Consider the following 13,350-nt stretch of genomic DNA (forward strand, 5'->3'; position numbering starts at 1 on the left):
CCATTTTTCAGATCTGCGTGGACAGTGGGGGGGGGAGGGGTCTCCACTCTCCCGTCAGGGTGCCAATGCTCAGTTCAGCGCTACAAGGGCATGCTGCGGCCCTAGTCAGAATCTCCTCTGCTGCAGGGAGGATCCCCAGATCCAGCAGTCAGGAACAACGCTAGAGTCAGTTAGCTGCCAGTGTGGGTGGCAGGCCCTAGACTCAGTCTCTGGGCTTCTCATGCACGGCCCCGCAGGCAAGCTCATTCTGCAGCTGCATCCTGTTCAGTATCATCTCGGTATAGGGAGAAACCTCACACTCAGCTGCTAGTAGCAGAAACAGTGCCTGGGGCAGTTATCACCAGGAGGTGTGGGGGTTGGGACGAAGAGTCACCCCTTCAGGCAGCCGGATGGTCCAGTGGACCCAGGATGTTGATGGATTATGCCAGGCATGAACGGAGCCCAGGCAGAGACATCTGCCTCGATCGCCATCTTGGCAACACCACTCTCCGCCAATAATTATTTACACCATGTTTTAACATACCATTATATATCTCCACCTTCCTGCAGGTGTACAGATTAGACGACCTTGTATCAACCTGCTCATTGTGACTTAGATCTTTGAAGGGATTTAAATTTACAACTTTCATCTTCCTCTGTTGAAATTCTAATTGGTGCCTTACTGTTTATCTCATCAAAAACATTACAAGTGATAGGCGTTCTCAACAGAAACTCTGAGACAGAATTTGTTTTTCATGTTTTTAAATCAGGACTTCGTGCCACTTTATCAAGACTTTGAGAACTTTTACACAAGAAATCTGTACATGCGAGTACGGGACAATTGGAACCGCCCTATATGCAGTGTGCCAGGACCTCAGTTTGACCTAATGGAGCGGCTCTCTGATGACTACAACTGGACGTTCAGGTCAGTTTTAGGGGGTGTTTAAAGCTGTCCATTAATTCTGAATGTGTTGCTGAAGTGTAAGCTCATTTTGTTTGGCCTTCCAGCAGCACCGTTTGGCTTCCACCTTTTTATAACACGATTCACAATCCGACTAAATTAACTATACGTAGGTGCATGATTTATAGTAAGTTTTGGGCGGGGCCTAAATTATAACTTTGTTATACTTGTAATGTTTGAATTTCTAAGGCTTGTGTAGGTTAAGTTGGTTTTGTATAGAAATAACTTTTTCCGAACTATAACTAATCATTAACCTTTGATATTTTTTGTATGTTCTTTTAATTTGTTTCTAATCATATAAAGTTATTTATTATGGTATTATTTAAACTTTTCTTTTGGTACCTCTGTATTTTTGCGACGGGTCAAAGTTCAATATGAACGTCAGCATCATCTGCGTGATTGTTTTGCTTTCAATACAAGTTTCGCAATAGAACCACTGTACCACTGTGCCACTGTAAAATGTTAAAACAACATTTAAATCAAAGAATAATTTTTGGTTTAAAATATGGATTCAGGATTTCATGGCTAGTTTTGTTTTTAAATACTATTTGTGTTGATATTGTAATTGTAGGTTGTATTTTTGAATTATGCGAGCACCACAATAGTGACGCAGCACTATCGAGATACTACAGTACTTTCACTTTTGTAAAAAAGCATTTCTTTGGCTTAGAACTCTGACAATTGTAGGGAACAGGAAGTGCATACCCTTTATCCTCATTTAATTAGATATCTTCAAAGAAGAAGTATGTGCGCTTTGGAAGAGGCAAAATCTTTTGTTCCAAAGCCACCTTCAAAGATTTGCACTACTGCAATGACTGATACTATACTGCTGCAAGAGATGGAGGAAGAGGTGGCGGCGCAGAGGAAGAAATTGAAAGACTCCATTGTGTGGGAATTTATTTCTTTGCCACCCGGCGGGTAAAAAGTTGATTCTAAACTTGTTATATGCAACCTATGTCATGGTAGTAAAAATGTAAAGTTTGTTCGGAGTACAGTCCATTAAACTATTTCATACATAGACATAACCACAGGCCTATGTAACAACATTAAAAAGGTACAAAATGTGTGCGTTAAAGCATAAATTAAAAAACAAAATATACTAAAATATTGATTATTAAAATACTCAGGTGTGTTAATTCCCCCCAATTTTCCTTCCAACTGCTTGTAAAAATGTCCTAAGAACGCATAGCACATTAAAACCATAGAGCTACATAACGTGTCAATATGATATTTAATTAAAAGGGGCGTTTAGAATCTGTGCCTTTATCCAACAGAAAACCAACAATCCAATAAAATATGCAGCCTAGTACATTTCATAATTAAACCACAGTTAATAAATCCACCAACTCAGAATCCGGTTGGTAATTTCATATTGTATTATAAAGGGTTAATGCCCAGTATATACTCAACATAATTTAAAAGCCAGGATCCGGGAAGCCTGTATTGTACATATTCACATCCTCATTACAACAGGATTCCAATAAGTAGGTAACTGAGGTTTTCTTACCTAAATACCTATTGTCTTCTCTAGATAAAATCTCCATTTCCATATTTGTCTATCGATGTCATTTTTAAGGGCAATCCTGTAGTGCGAGAGTGTAAAGAAAGTAAAATATAAAATTACTTTAAACGTTTTTTAACACTCTCAGCCCATAACAGATCACTATTTAAAAACTAATTTGTACAAAAGTGAGCGATGTTGTCAACTCTGTTCAGGAAAAAAGTTTAAGTTTGATTCTATTTGCAGGTACCATGGACGATTGAGGAAGACACACGTATTTTAAGATATTGGCCTTCCAGCTTATTTCCAATCTTAAAATCCACTCATGCAGAAAACCTCTCTATCATAAGGAAGTTTTGTTTGCACCATTGCCTTGCCTTAAAGGCTATAAAAAACTGGGGTCATAACATAACCACTGGAGACTGTTGAATTTACATAGCTGTAGGACTGTACTCGTGGATTTCCAATCTAAATTTGAATCAAAAAGGAATCCAAGATACCTGTAGGAGGTAAATTACTCTACCCCTGCCCCATTAATAAACCATTTATGTTTGCCCTTTTGGTAGCTTAACACCAAAGTCTTGGTTTTCTTCATATTAATTACCAAACTTTTCTTATCACAGTATATTGAAGTAACATTCATAATGAGAATTGCTCCGAACTAATCTGTATGAAAGTATCAATTCTATTAAGGATAGGAGGCGAGGATTATGCTTTCAACTTCCTTCGCTTTTTATTACAGCAGCCGTTTTAACATTTAAAAAGTGAATTAAAAAAACTACCATACCAAAGGACCCCTAGGAATGGATCAACCATAACAGCCAATCCAATAATAATAAAGGTCCCAAATGGTGTCCATTCTTGATTGTCCATGTTGCACATAATCCTTCCTCTGTCGAGACTTACTCTTTTGTCAAGCCTCTGTACTGTTCTCACGGATCCTTTTTCGTATCCTCCAATTCGTGGCCTATTGATAGAACAATAGGCCAAGCCCTCTGTCACCAGACTAGACAGAAAATTGGTAACCTGAACTGCGGCTACGACCACAGGTTCAACACTCTGTTGCAGACACCAACATGTCCATCTAGTCCAAGCTGACTTGTACTGCTTGATGGTGCTATCAGCCCAGACCCCTAGGTAAGAGATCCTCAGCCTGTCTCAAAAAACCCTGGACCGACCTCAGTCCCCTGTAATCCTCCTGGCCGTTACATAGGGAGCCCTCCAATACTAGACGGTATTGGAGCTGACCTGAACTGAGAAGATGATGCAGAAAAGGGGGAGTTGGATTGGAGACTCCCCAGAAAGTTCTAGAAGAATTGGAAACCATACTTGAAATCTCTGCCGCCTGATCTGCGCTGAGGCACGGGTTTTATCTCAAAAGGGGGGGGAACGCATTACCCTTCTCTGGAGCCCAATCCTGAAGAAAGGTATCTGTCTGCGCCGCTAGCGCTTCCAGCCTCAAACTGAAGAACTTGGAAAGCTGGTTGTCCAGCCGAGAGGCAAACGGGTCCACCGAAAAGGGACCCCACTGTTTTTGATGGTCGGCATTGACCTCTGGATGGAGCTTACTCAGGCTGGAATACTGAAAGTGCCAGGAGTGCCACTCTGCCACTTGGTTTTCCCAGCCCAGAAGATATTCCTTGGTCAACAAGACCTGAGGTTCCAGGCAGTATTGCCAAAAATTGGTTGCCATCTCGGAAAGGACTTTGGTTTGCGCGCCCCCCAGATGATTGATGTATCGGACTGCTGAGACATTATCCATCTTGAGGAGAACACACCACTGAATCCTGTCCCTTGTCCATCATCGGATTGCAAAGGAGCCGACCAGGAGCTCTAAGCAACTGTTCTTGAGACCAAGAACACCCTATGGAAAATTTGACTGTCCTGCTGGCATCTGACTTTATGACTAGGACCTGAACTGACCGGAAGATCACACTCCAATTCCATGCTTCCATGTGTGAAAGCCACCAAGAGATTTCCTCCCTCACTTCGTCTGAAAGGGCCACCGCCTGGGAGTACTTGAGTCCCTTCCGAAGATGAAAGGCTTTGAGGCACTAAAGGGCCTTATAGAGGGAGGACGACTTGGATGAATGAGGGAAGGATCCCCAACAGGCGGGCGATATGCCACAACGAAATGCGATGCCTCGCTGGGGTTCTCCTTAGCTTGTGCTCGATTTTTGTTATTTTCCGAGACAGAAGGCCCCGAAAGGATGTGGTTGAGTCTGATGGGATGTAACTGTGGGGGGGGGGGACTTTTTCTCATTTATCATGAAACCCAGGCTCTCTAGAAGGTCTACTGGTGTTTGAAGTTGTCTCGACAGCTGCCAGGGACACTGGGCCATGAATTGCCTGACGTCCAGGTTGATAATGAGGCACATCCCCTGTGCGTGAAGGTGTTCGACCACTGGTCTGCGAATCTTGGTAAAGCACCAATGGGAGCTCACATGGTAGGCTGCAAAACTGAAACTCCTGGTGGTGCCAAAGAAACTTGAGGAACTGCCGGTGAGGTGGAAAGATTGGAATCGGCAGATAAGCGTCCTCGAGGTCCAGGCGGACCATCAATCTAACTGGCGCAACACGTCCTACAGAAGGTTAATGCCCTCCATTTTGAAATGGCAGTACACCAGACATTCGTTGAACTCTCACAAATTGATGACGGGCCGTTGGCTCCCATGACCTTGTTCAGTAGACTAACATTGCTGGTATACCTGTGAGGGTGGATGGTCGTTGGATGAAAGTGACCTTCCTCAAAAAAGAATGGATCTCTGCGTCTATAACTGCAGCGTCCTGAGAGGAAAAATGAATCTGTCTTGGGCCAGTAGGTTGAAATTGCGTCCCATAGAATTCTATCTGGAAACCCTGCATTGTTTATAAAACCCAAGTGCCCAAAGTGATGGCTCTCCACGCATTAAGAAAAAACGCTAGTTTGCCCCCGACATGCACCTGGGAAGGAGGACTAACAACGGAATTTGGGTTGTTGGATTGTCTCTTGAAGCCTCTGCCTCCAAACTATTGACCCCTGGTGGGGTAGAAGTTGGTGAAGCGCTGGTCCTGGTAGGAGCCTCGCATGGAGCCTTGCCCTCTGGAGAAAGAGTATGTAGCACCACGGCTGGCCGAGCGGCCCATACCACGGCCGGCCCTGAGGATGGACGACTGCGCCTTTTCTAGTGAGATAAAGGTGCTAACGAATTTACTCAGTTCCTTAATGAAGGATTCCCCTAAGAGCATCCCTTTAGCCCATTGCTCCTGCTTCTGAGGACTTGAGGTCCCCGAGCTTCAAGTCGACCTTGATCAACAAATTGCGTCACCACTCTGTGGGCATCGCACAGTTGGTGTTACCTAGGAAGATAATCATCTGCTGCTCCCATCCTGAGAGTGCTTCTGGTGAGTTCAAGGCACCAGAATACATTGCATCTTCTGCCATGTCCAATATTTCTGTTAAGCGACCAATGGCATCCAGAAGCTTATCCTGGCACACCCTCTAGGACTGATCTATGCCCTTCTTGGGATTTTTATAAACTTGGCCAGAAATTTGGTCATTTTGGGAGCAATGTCTGGGGTCAAAGCGACCTTGCCGTGTCAAGTTGAGCGGTAACATTATGCCCGCAGGTAACTACGTGCCTCTTTGTCAAGCGGTTTGCAGAGGCAGTTCGCCACATAATGTGCCACTTTCTCCCCGGGTACCCATTCTGAAGACTGGGGTGGAGGATGTCATCACGGTCCAGCATATCTGAATCTAAACTGCAACATCGGGATCGGAGGGAGGAGGAGGTTGGGGGGGAGGGGGGGTTTAGACGCCACGGTCTTGAAGACCCAGCCTCATCATCAGAGTGCAAATCGTCTTCTTGGGTTTAGGGGGACAGGGGAAGTTGAGGCTCTGGCATTCCAATTGAGTGTGAAGGGGGCAGAGCGGGCAGGTTTTGTGGCATGAAGGCCTGTTTAAGACCGGCACAGGCTTTGCGTTTTAGGCCATTGGGGCGGGGGCACTTCGGTGGTGAAACATCTGAGTCGGTAGGACTGGGAGTGCCATAGAGGAATATATGACGTTACAACGAATTCCGTTGCAACGCATGCCTTTACCACGCATGCGTTACAACGGAATTCGTTTACCACGCATAACATTTACCACAATTACTAGCGTGGTGACGTCCTACGTCGTTAAGAGAAAGCGGAAGTTTATTTTCCGTTTTCTCTTAAACGACGCTGATACCCGACGTGACTTCAGGTGAGTTTCTTTTTTGGGGGGGAGACACCCCCAACCCCCCCTTTTTTTACTTTTTTACTTTACCACATATACCTTTACTACAAACCTTGTAGTAAAGGTATGCGTGGTAAAGGCTTTCGTGTTAACCACGCATGCGTTGTACTGCATGCGTGGTTCTGCATGCGTGGTTAACGATTTCGTTGTAAAGGCTTCGTTGTAATGGCAGTTTCCCGCCATGGAGGGGCCAGGGGTGTCCTGCGCCATTTGAAGTATTTTATCGCATTTGCACTCCATTATTAATGCAGTGCGTTGCTCCTTGGGCCCCATGGCCTCCTCAACCGCGTTGTAGATGGATGCGTCCACCGCATCATAGAAATCGTCATCGCAAGGTAAGTAGGCCAAGGGATTTTTCTCCATTTGCCTGCTGTCTAAGACTTCCATAAAAGAAGTTGTCGGGCGCAATACTGCAGTATGGACGGTAAAGTGGGCAGGAACCTGTGTTCTGTAACTGTAACACACTGGTATCAGTGTTTGCAGTGTCTCACAGCGCTGCTTGAATCAATGTGGGCAGTCAAAGGGCTGCAGATTAGGGACTGAGTACCCCAGCCCAGGTTTTGTGTGAGGCGGAGCCACAAGATTATTAGGCAGAGCCCGGGAAAACACTGTCCGGGTGCAACTATTAAATGGAGAATGATATAGCGTGGTAGCATGTTCCAAGTGATGCCCTTGCGGCCACTGGAAAAAACAGACCCCCAAGGGGTGTTATGGGGTAAACCAGTGCAGACCTTAAACCGCAGTCACAAACTTAAAACTATTGCCAGTACAGATCTCCCAATCAGTGAGAGTTCACTCTCCAGACTGAGGCATGCAGGCAGGCGATCAACTACGTGGTGTGCGACTCCGGTTTCAATGTGGATAAACTGACAGAGCTGCACCACAGGTCAAGTCTCTTATTGGAAATTACACAACCACGCAGGCGGAGGACCGCATCGTGGCGCTGAGCCGCACTAAGCAGGCAGCTAAGAAGGAGCATGAAACGCGTTCCTGCGGCCTTAGGACTACAAGCTCAGAAGTGCTATGAAATTATATGAAAGTCAAACTTGCTTAATAAAACACAATGCACAAAACATTACATTTGTGAGAAGAAATGAAAAACATGAATTTGGGCTGCGAGCAGCGAAGAAAGAGAAGGTCACGATATAGAGGAAGGACTGTGTGCAACATGGACATGCCTGATTTTACCCCATTTGGGACCTTTATTGTTATTTGATTGCTGTTGTGGTTCATCCATTCCCAGGTGTTCTTGAGTCTGGTAGTTTTTTTATTCGCTTCTGTAATGTGATTAGTTTTTTTTTTTTTTAAATGACACAAATGGCTGCTATAATAAAAAGCAAAGGAAGTTGAAAGCCTAATCCTCACCTCCGGTCATGAGACAGTATTGCAAAGTCATCGGCATATAGCAAGCAGGGAAAGTGGTGACCTCCCATTTTGTTAGATAATGCTTGCCAAGCTTCCAAAATGCGGTGTAGCTCTGATGTATAAAGAGCAAACCAGGTGAGTGTCCGTACACGTCCTTGGCATAAGCCATTCTTAATCCAAAGTTTTTGTGACAACAAGCCTTCATGATTTAATTCAACCCTTGCCACATTTCCCTTTCCTTCAGAATATTTACTATTACTACATTTATTCTTAAGTTCTTCAACTGATACTACAGTATATCACAAATTACCCATCCCTTTAATCGATTTCTTGCTTATTTCCTGCAAACCGAAACTATGATCAATGGTCAAATGGCCTTTCTTAAAGCCCCCTTGTTCTATTGGTATGAGATCCAATATATCTAAGCGCTCCTCTACATACTTGAGTCAAAGTTTGGTGAACACTTTTAAACTCACCTTGGTAAGCCTATAACTCCGAGGATCTTGGGGATTCTGCTTTCGAGCATGGTTCCAGAGGTTACTACTAAACTAAAAACGTAATCAAATAGTGAAGCCCACCAGTCGCTATTTACCTTAATAGTCACAGAGGGCAAATGAATGTGTGTCGTGTCGTCATGTAACGTAACTGGTGCTCTGATACCTGATTCAGTTCGGGTCAAGTTCGCGCTATATAAAATTCTTAAAAAAAAAAAAAGCTATCAGGGCTTGCTGTCCTGGTCAATCTCAATGCTGTAATTGTTTCATTAATCTTTTTTATCGATATACTATTAAGAAAACCCTCATCACATGTATACTCTGTTGTAGAATGATCGGTTTACCCAGTACAATATCTCTGTTCATTAAATTGTATTCACTTAATTTCAGGTACTACACAATTTGGTTTTATAATATCGGTCTGTACCATCTTGCACTAGCATCCAGAACTTTATAACATTTTTGGATTGAATCACCTTTATCATCTTATCATCTCTTGCCACTTTCCTTATTAAATGTGCTTTTTATTCCCTTTTCATCCTCATGTATTCGCTCTTTCGGTGACTGTCTCTGGGCCCATCTCTTCCTAATCTCATGTTTCTCAGTTTCCTTTTTAATAGCTGGCATCTGAAATCAAACCATGTTGCTCCTTTCTTGTTCTGGTAGGATTGTATGATGTTTGCGCCGTATGCCTTCCTATGTTCCTTATTCAGGCAATCAACTACTCTTAGCATCAATTCCTTATACCAATTACAAAAATTACATGCCGATAATTTTAAACCATCAATTTCTATATAAACTTGTAATTGGGCAAGTAGTTCAATCTGTTGCTCCCCAAGTCGGGTTACACCTCTACTGGAACATTCCACCTAAAGTGCAAAAGGGGATCTGATGCCCTTACCTATTCCGGGTCTCAGGTGCATGCTTAGAGGGAAGTGATTCTTCCCAGTCTATTGTAATACCCTAAAATCTGATACTAGGTCAAAATGCCATATGGGAATGTATAAGTAATCAATGGGGCAATTCGGTTTTCCAAATATAAAGGTTCTTTTGCTGGAATATATGTGAGTAAAGAAACCAATAGCAAGCTTCTATATAACCACAAATTAATATTCTAGGATTTATAAAAATGTAACCACATTATTCACATACTGACTATAAACAATACTGACTATAAACACTTATTATTGAAAAATATATAGTTCTTATTTTATTTTTAAATCATATTTTGTTCGTTTAATTTTTGCAAAATATATATTAACATATAATATAAAGAAAATCAATAAATAAATACATTCTGTACAATGATGAAATGAAGAAATTATTTTCCCAAAATGATACAATCAATAATCATTTCCAAATACTCGACACATTTGATGGGGGCAAGCCGTGGATGATAGCTTGATAGGGGCAAGCGGTAGATGAAAACTACGCCTGTTTCGGTACTACTGCCTTCATCAGGGAACCGTCAGTTGCAAAAAAACTGCATAAAACATAAGACCACATGGAGGTTACATACCTACAATATATATACACCTAGAATATTTATTAATAACTGATGACTAAAACCAAACAGTATTATAGGATATAATTATACTGACGGCAAACAGTAACAAGTTGGGGGACATTATCAATCAATCAAGAACATTTATAGAACGCGCTACTCACCCGGGAGGGTCTCAAGGCGCTGGGAGGGGGGGGGGAGGGGGCGGTGCTGCTACTGCTCTAATAGCCAGGTCTTGAGTTGTTTCCTGAAGGAGAGATGGTCCTAGGTCAGACTTAGGTCGGTGGGGAGGGAGTTCCACATCTTGGCAGCCAGGTAGGAGAAGGATCTTCCTCCGGTGGTGGTTCTGCGGATCCGCGGGACGGTGGCGAGGGCGAGGCTGGCGGAGCGGAGCTGGCGGGTGGGTGTGTAGAACTTGAGGCGGTTGTTGAGGTATTCGGGGCCCATGTCGTGGAGAGCTTTGTGTTCATGGGTCAGGAGCCTGAACTTGATCCTCTTGTTGACGGGGAGCCAGTGTAGGTCTGTCAGGTGGGTGGAGATGTGGCTGACTGGGGATGTCCAGGATGAGTCGTGCCGATGCGTTCTGTATGCGCTGAAGTCTTTTCTGTAGTTTGGCTGTGGTACCAGCGTAGAGGGCGTTCCCGTAGTCCAGACGGCTGGTGACGAGGGCCTGGGTGACCGCCTTCCTGGTTCTGGTGGGGATCCAGCGGAAGATCTTGCGGAGCATGCGAAGGGTGTTGAAGCAGGAAGAAGTAACGGCGTTGACTTGTTTGGTCATCGTGAGGGAGGAGTCAAGGATAAATCCCAGGTTGCGTGCGTGGTCTGTGGGCGGTGCCCAGAGCGGGGGGCCACCAGGAGTCGTCCCAGGCGGAGGGGGGTGGTCCAAGGATGAGGTCCTCCATCTTGTCTGAGTTCAGTTTCAGACGGCTGAGCTTCATCCATTCCTCGACGTCCTTCATTCCTTCCTGGAGGCTGGCTTTGGCGGTGGCGGGGTCGTTGGTGAGGGAGAGGATAAGCTGGGTGTCTTCTGCGTAGGAGAGGATGTTGAGGCCGTGTTTGCGTGCGATGGCCGCGAGGGGACTCATGTAGACATTGAAGAGGGTAGGGCTGAGCGAGGAGCCTTGGGGAACGCCGCAGATGATCTTGGTGGCCGCGGCGCGGAAGGGCGGGAGGCGGACTCTCTGAGTTCTGTCGGAGAGGAAGGAGGTGATCCAGTCCAGGGCCTTTTCTTGGATCCCGGCGTGGTGGAGGTGGGTCGTTGGGGTGCAGTGGCAGACTTTATCGAATGCGGCCGATAGGTCGAGGAGGATGAGGGCGGCAGTTTACCCGATGTCAAGCATGGTCCTGATGTCATCGGTTGCTGCGATGAGGGCGGTTTCGGTGCTGTGGTTCGCTCGGAAGCCGGACTGCGATGAGTCGAGGGATCCGTTTGTTTCGAGGAAAGTGGTCAGCTGTATGTTGACGGTCTTCTCGATGACTTTTGCGGGGAAGAGGAGGAGCGAGATGGGGCGGAAGTTCTTGAGGTCCGTGGGGTCGGCGGTGGGTTTCTTCAGGAGGGCGCTGATCTCTGCGTGCTTCCAGCTCTCCGGAAAGGTGGCGGACGCAAGGGAGTTGTTAATGATGTTCCGGAGGTGGGGTGCGATGATGGAGTCGGCCTTGTTGAAGATGTGGTGTGGGCAGGGGTCGGCTGGGGAGCCGGAGTGGATGGTGTTCATCACGGGGTGGTGTCTTCGGTGCTGACGGGGGTCAAGGTGCGGAGGATGGTGGTGGGGGGCGTTGGTTCGATGTTTGGGTGCGTGGTCTGGGCGCCTAAGCTGTCGTGTATATCGGCGATCTTGCGGTGGAAGTACGTGGCGAGTGAGTCGCAGAGGTCTTGCGAAGGCGTGATGTCGTTGTTGCTGGGGTTGGAGAGCTCTTTGACGATGCTGATGAGTTCCTTGCTGTTGTGGGTGTGGTTGTCCAGTCATTCTCTGAAGGATGTTCTTTTGGTGCTGTGGTTCAGCTGGTGGTGTTTGCGGGTGGCGTTCTTGAGGGCTGCCATGTTTTCTGTCGACTGTTCGTGGCGCCAGGCTTTCTTGAGGGTACGGCAAGCTTTCTTAGAGTGTTTGAGGTCGTCTGTGAACCATGAGGCTTTCTTGCTGCCGGGATTGCTTGGCAGGGTCTTCAGTGGAGCAAGGGTATTGGCGCAGTCGGTGATCCACTGTGTGAGGTTGCGGGCGGCGTCATTGGTGTCCGTTGTGTTGGTAGGTGGGTTTTGGCTCTGGGACGTGGTGAGCTGGTCGGTGGTGATCTTGCTCCAGCGTCTTCGGGGAACCTGTTGCGGGTGGTGGTGAGTCGTGGTTTTCCTGAAGTTGAAGTGGACGCAGCTGTGATCGGTCCAGTGAAGTCCGGTGGAGTAGCTGAAGGAGACGTGGTTGCTGGAGGAGAAGACTGGGTTAAGCGTGTGGCCGGCATAGTGGGTGGGGGTGTTCACCAGTTGCTTGAGTTCGAGGTTGGCTAGGTTGTCCAGCAGGGTGGTGGTGGTGTTGTCATTGTTGTTCTCCAGGTGGAAGTTCAGGTCCCCAAGGAGGATGTAGTCCGTGGAGGCGAGGGCGTGTGGGCTGATGAAGTCTGCGATGGCTTCGCTGAATTGTGTGCGCGGTCCAGGGTGTCTGTAGATGAGAGTCCCTCTGAGGGTGGTCTTGGGGTCGGTGTGTATCTGGAAGTGAAGATGTTCGGCGGCGGTGAGGGCGTCAGAGTTAGTCGTGATGCGGATGGTGTTCCTGTAGACTATGGCGATGCCTCCTCCGGTTTGGTTGATGCGGTCCCTCCGGGTGATCTTGTAGCCGTCCGGGATGGCAATGGCGATGTCGGGGGCTGAGGAGGCGTTCATCCAGGTTTCCGTGAGGAAGGCGACGTCCGGCGCTGTTGTGTCGAGGAGGTCCCAGAGTTCGACGGCGTGTTTGTGGACGGAACGGGTGTTTAGCAGGATGCACTTGAGGTGGTTGTTGTTGGTGCTTGGTCTGGCGGGCGCGGAGCAGGTCCGGAGGCAGGTGAATTTGCAGTCTTGGCAGGTGAAGGGTCCGTGGGAGCGTTTTGGGGTGATACAGTAGCAGGCTGGTGATCGGCCGATGTGGAGGGCGGCGTCGTTGTATCTGAGGCGGGTCGCCTGGCTGCGTCGGGGGCCAGGGGAACTTGCGCTGGGCGCGGTCCAGGCATGTTATCGTCTAGTAGTGAAATTCATTCTTATCTACTATATAATCTTTTTATACTAATTAGCTGAAGAATTTATAATCAAAGAAAGTTTAC

At 46.5% G+C, this 13,350-nt stretch overlaps 1 protein-coding gene across 7 annotated transcripts in view; it reads left to right on the forward strand.

Annotated features, from left to right (window-relative positions):
• The window catches only part of SPTLC3 (serine palmitoyltransferase long chain base subunit 3), an 822,967-nt gene that overhangs the window by 289,101 nt on the left and 520,516 nt on the right, over positions 1-13,350 (forward strand). For all 7 annotated transcript variants that reach the window (XM_078649546.1, XM_078649545.1, XM_078649551.1 and 4 more), the window contains exon 3: positions 750-904. In XM_078649546.1, coding sequence (XP_078505672.1) covers positions 750-904 — 155 coding nt within the window. The remainder of the gene's footprint in view (positions 1-749; positions 905-13,350) is intronic.

This window comes from Lissotriton helveticus, chromosome 6, assembly GCF_964261635.1.
Source record: "Lissotriton helveticus chromosome 6, aLisHel1.1, whole genome shotgun sequence".
NCBI classification, from domain to species: domain Eukaryota; kingdom Metazoa; phylum Chordata; class Amphibia; order Caudata; family Salamandridae; genus Lissotriton; species Lissotriton helveticus.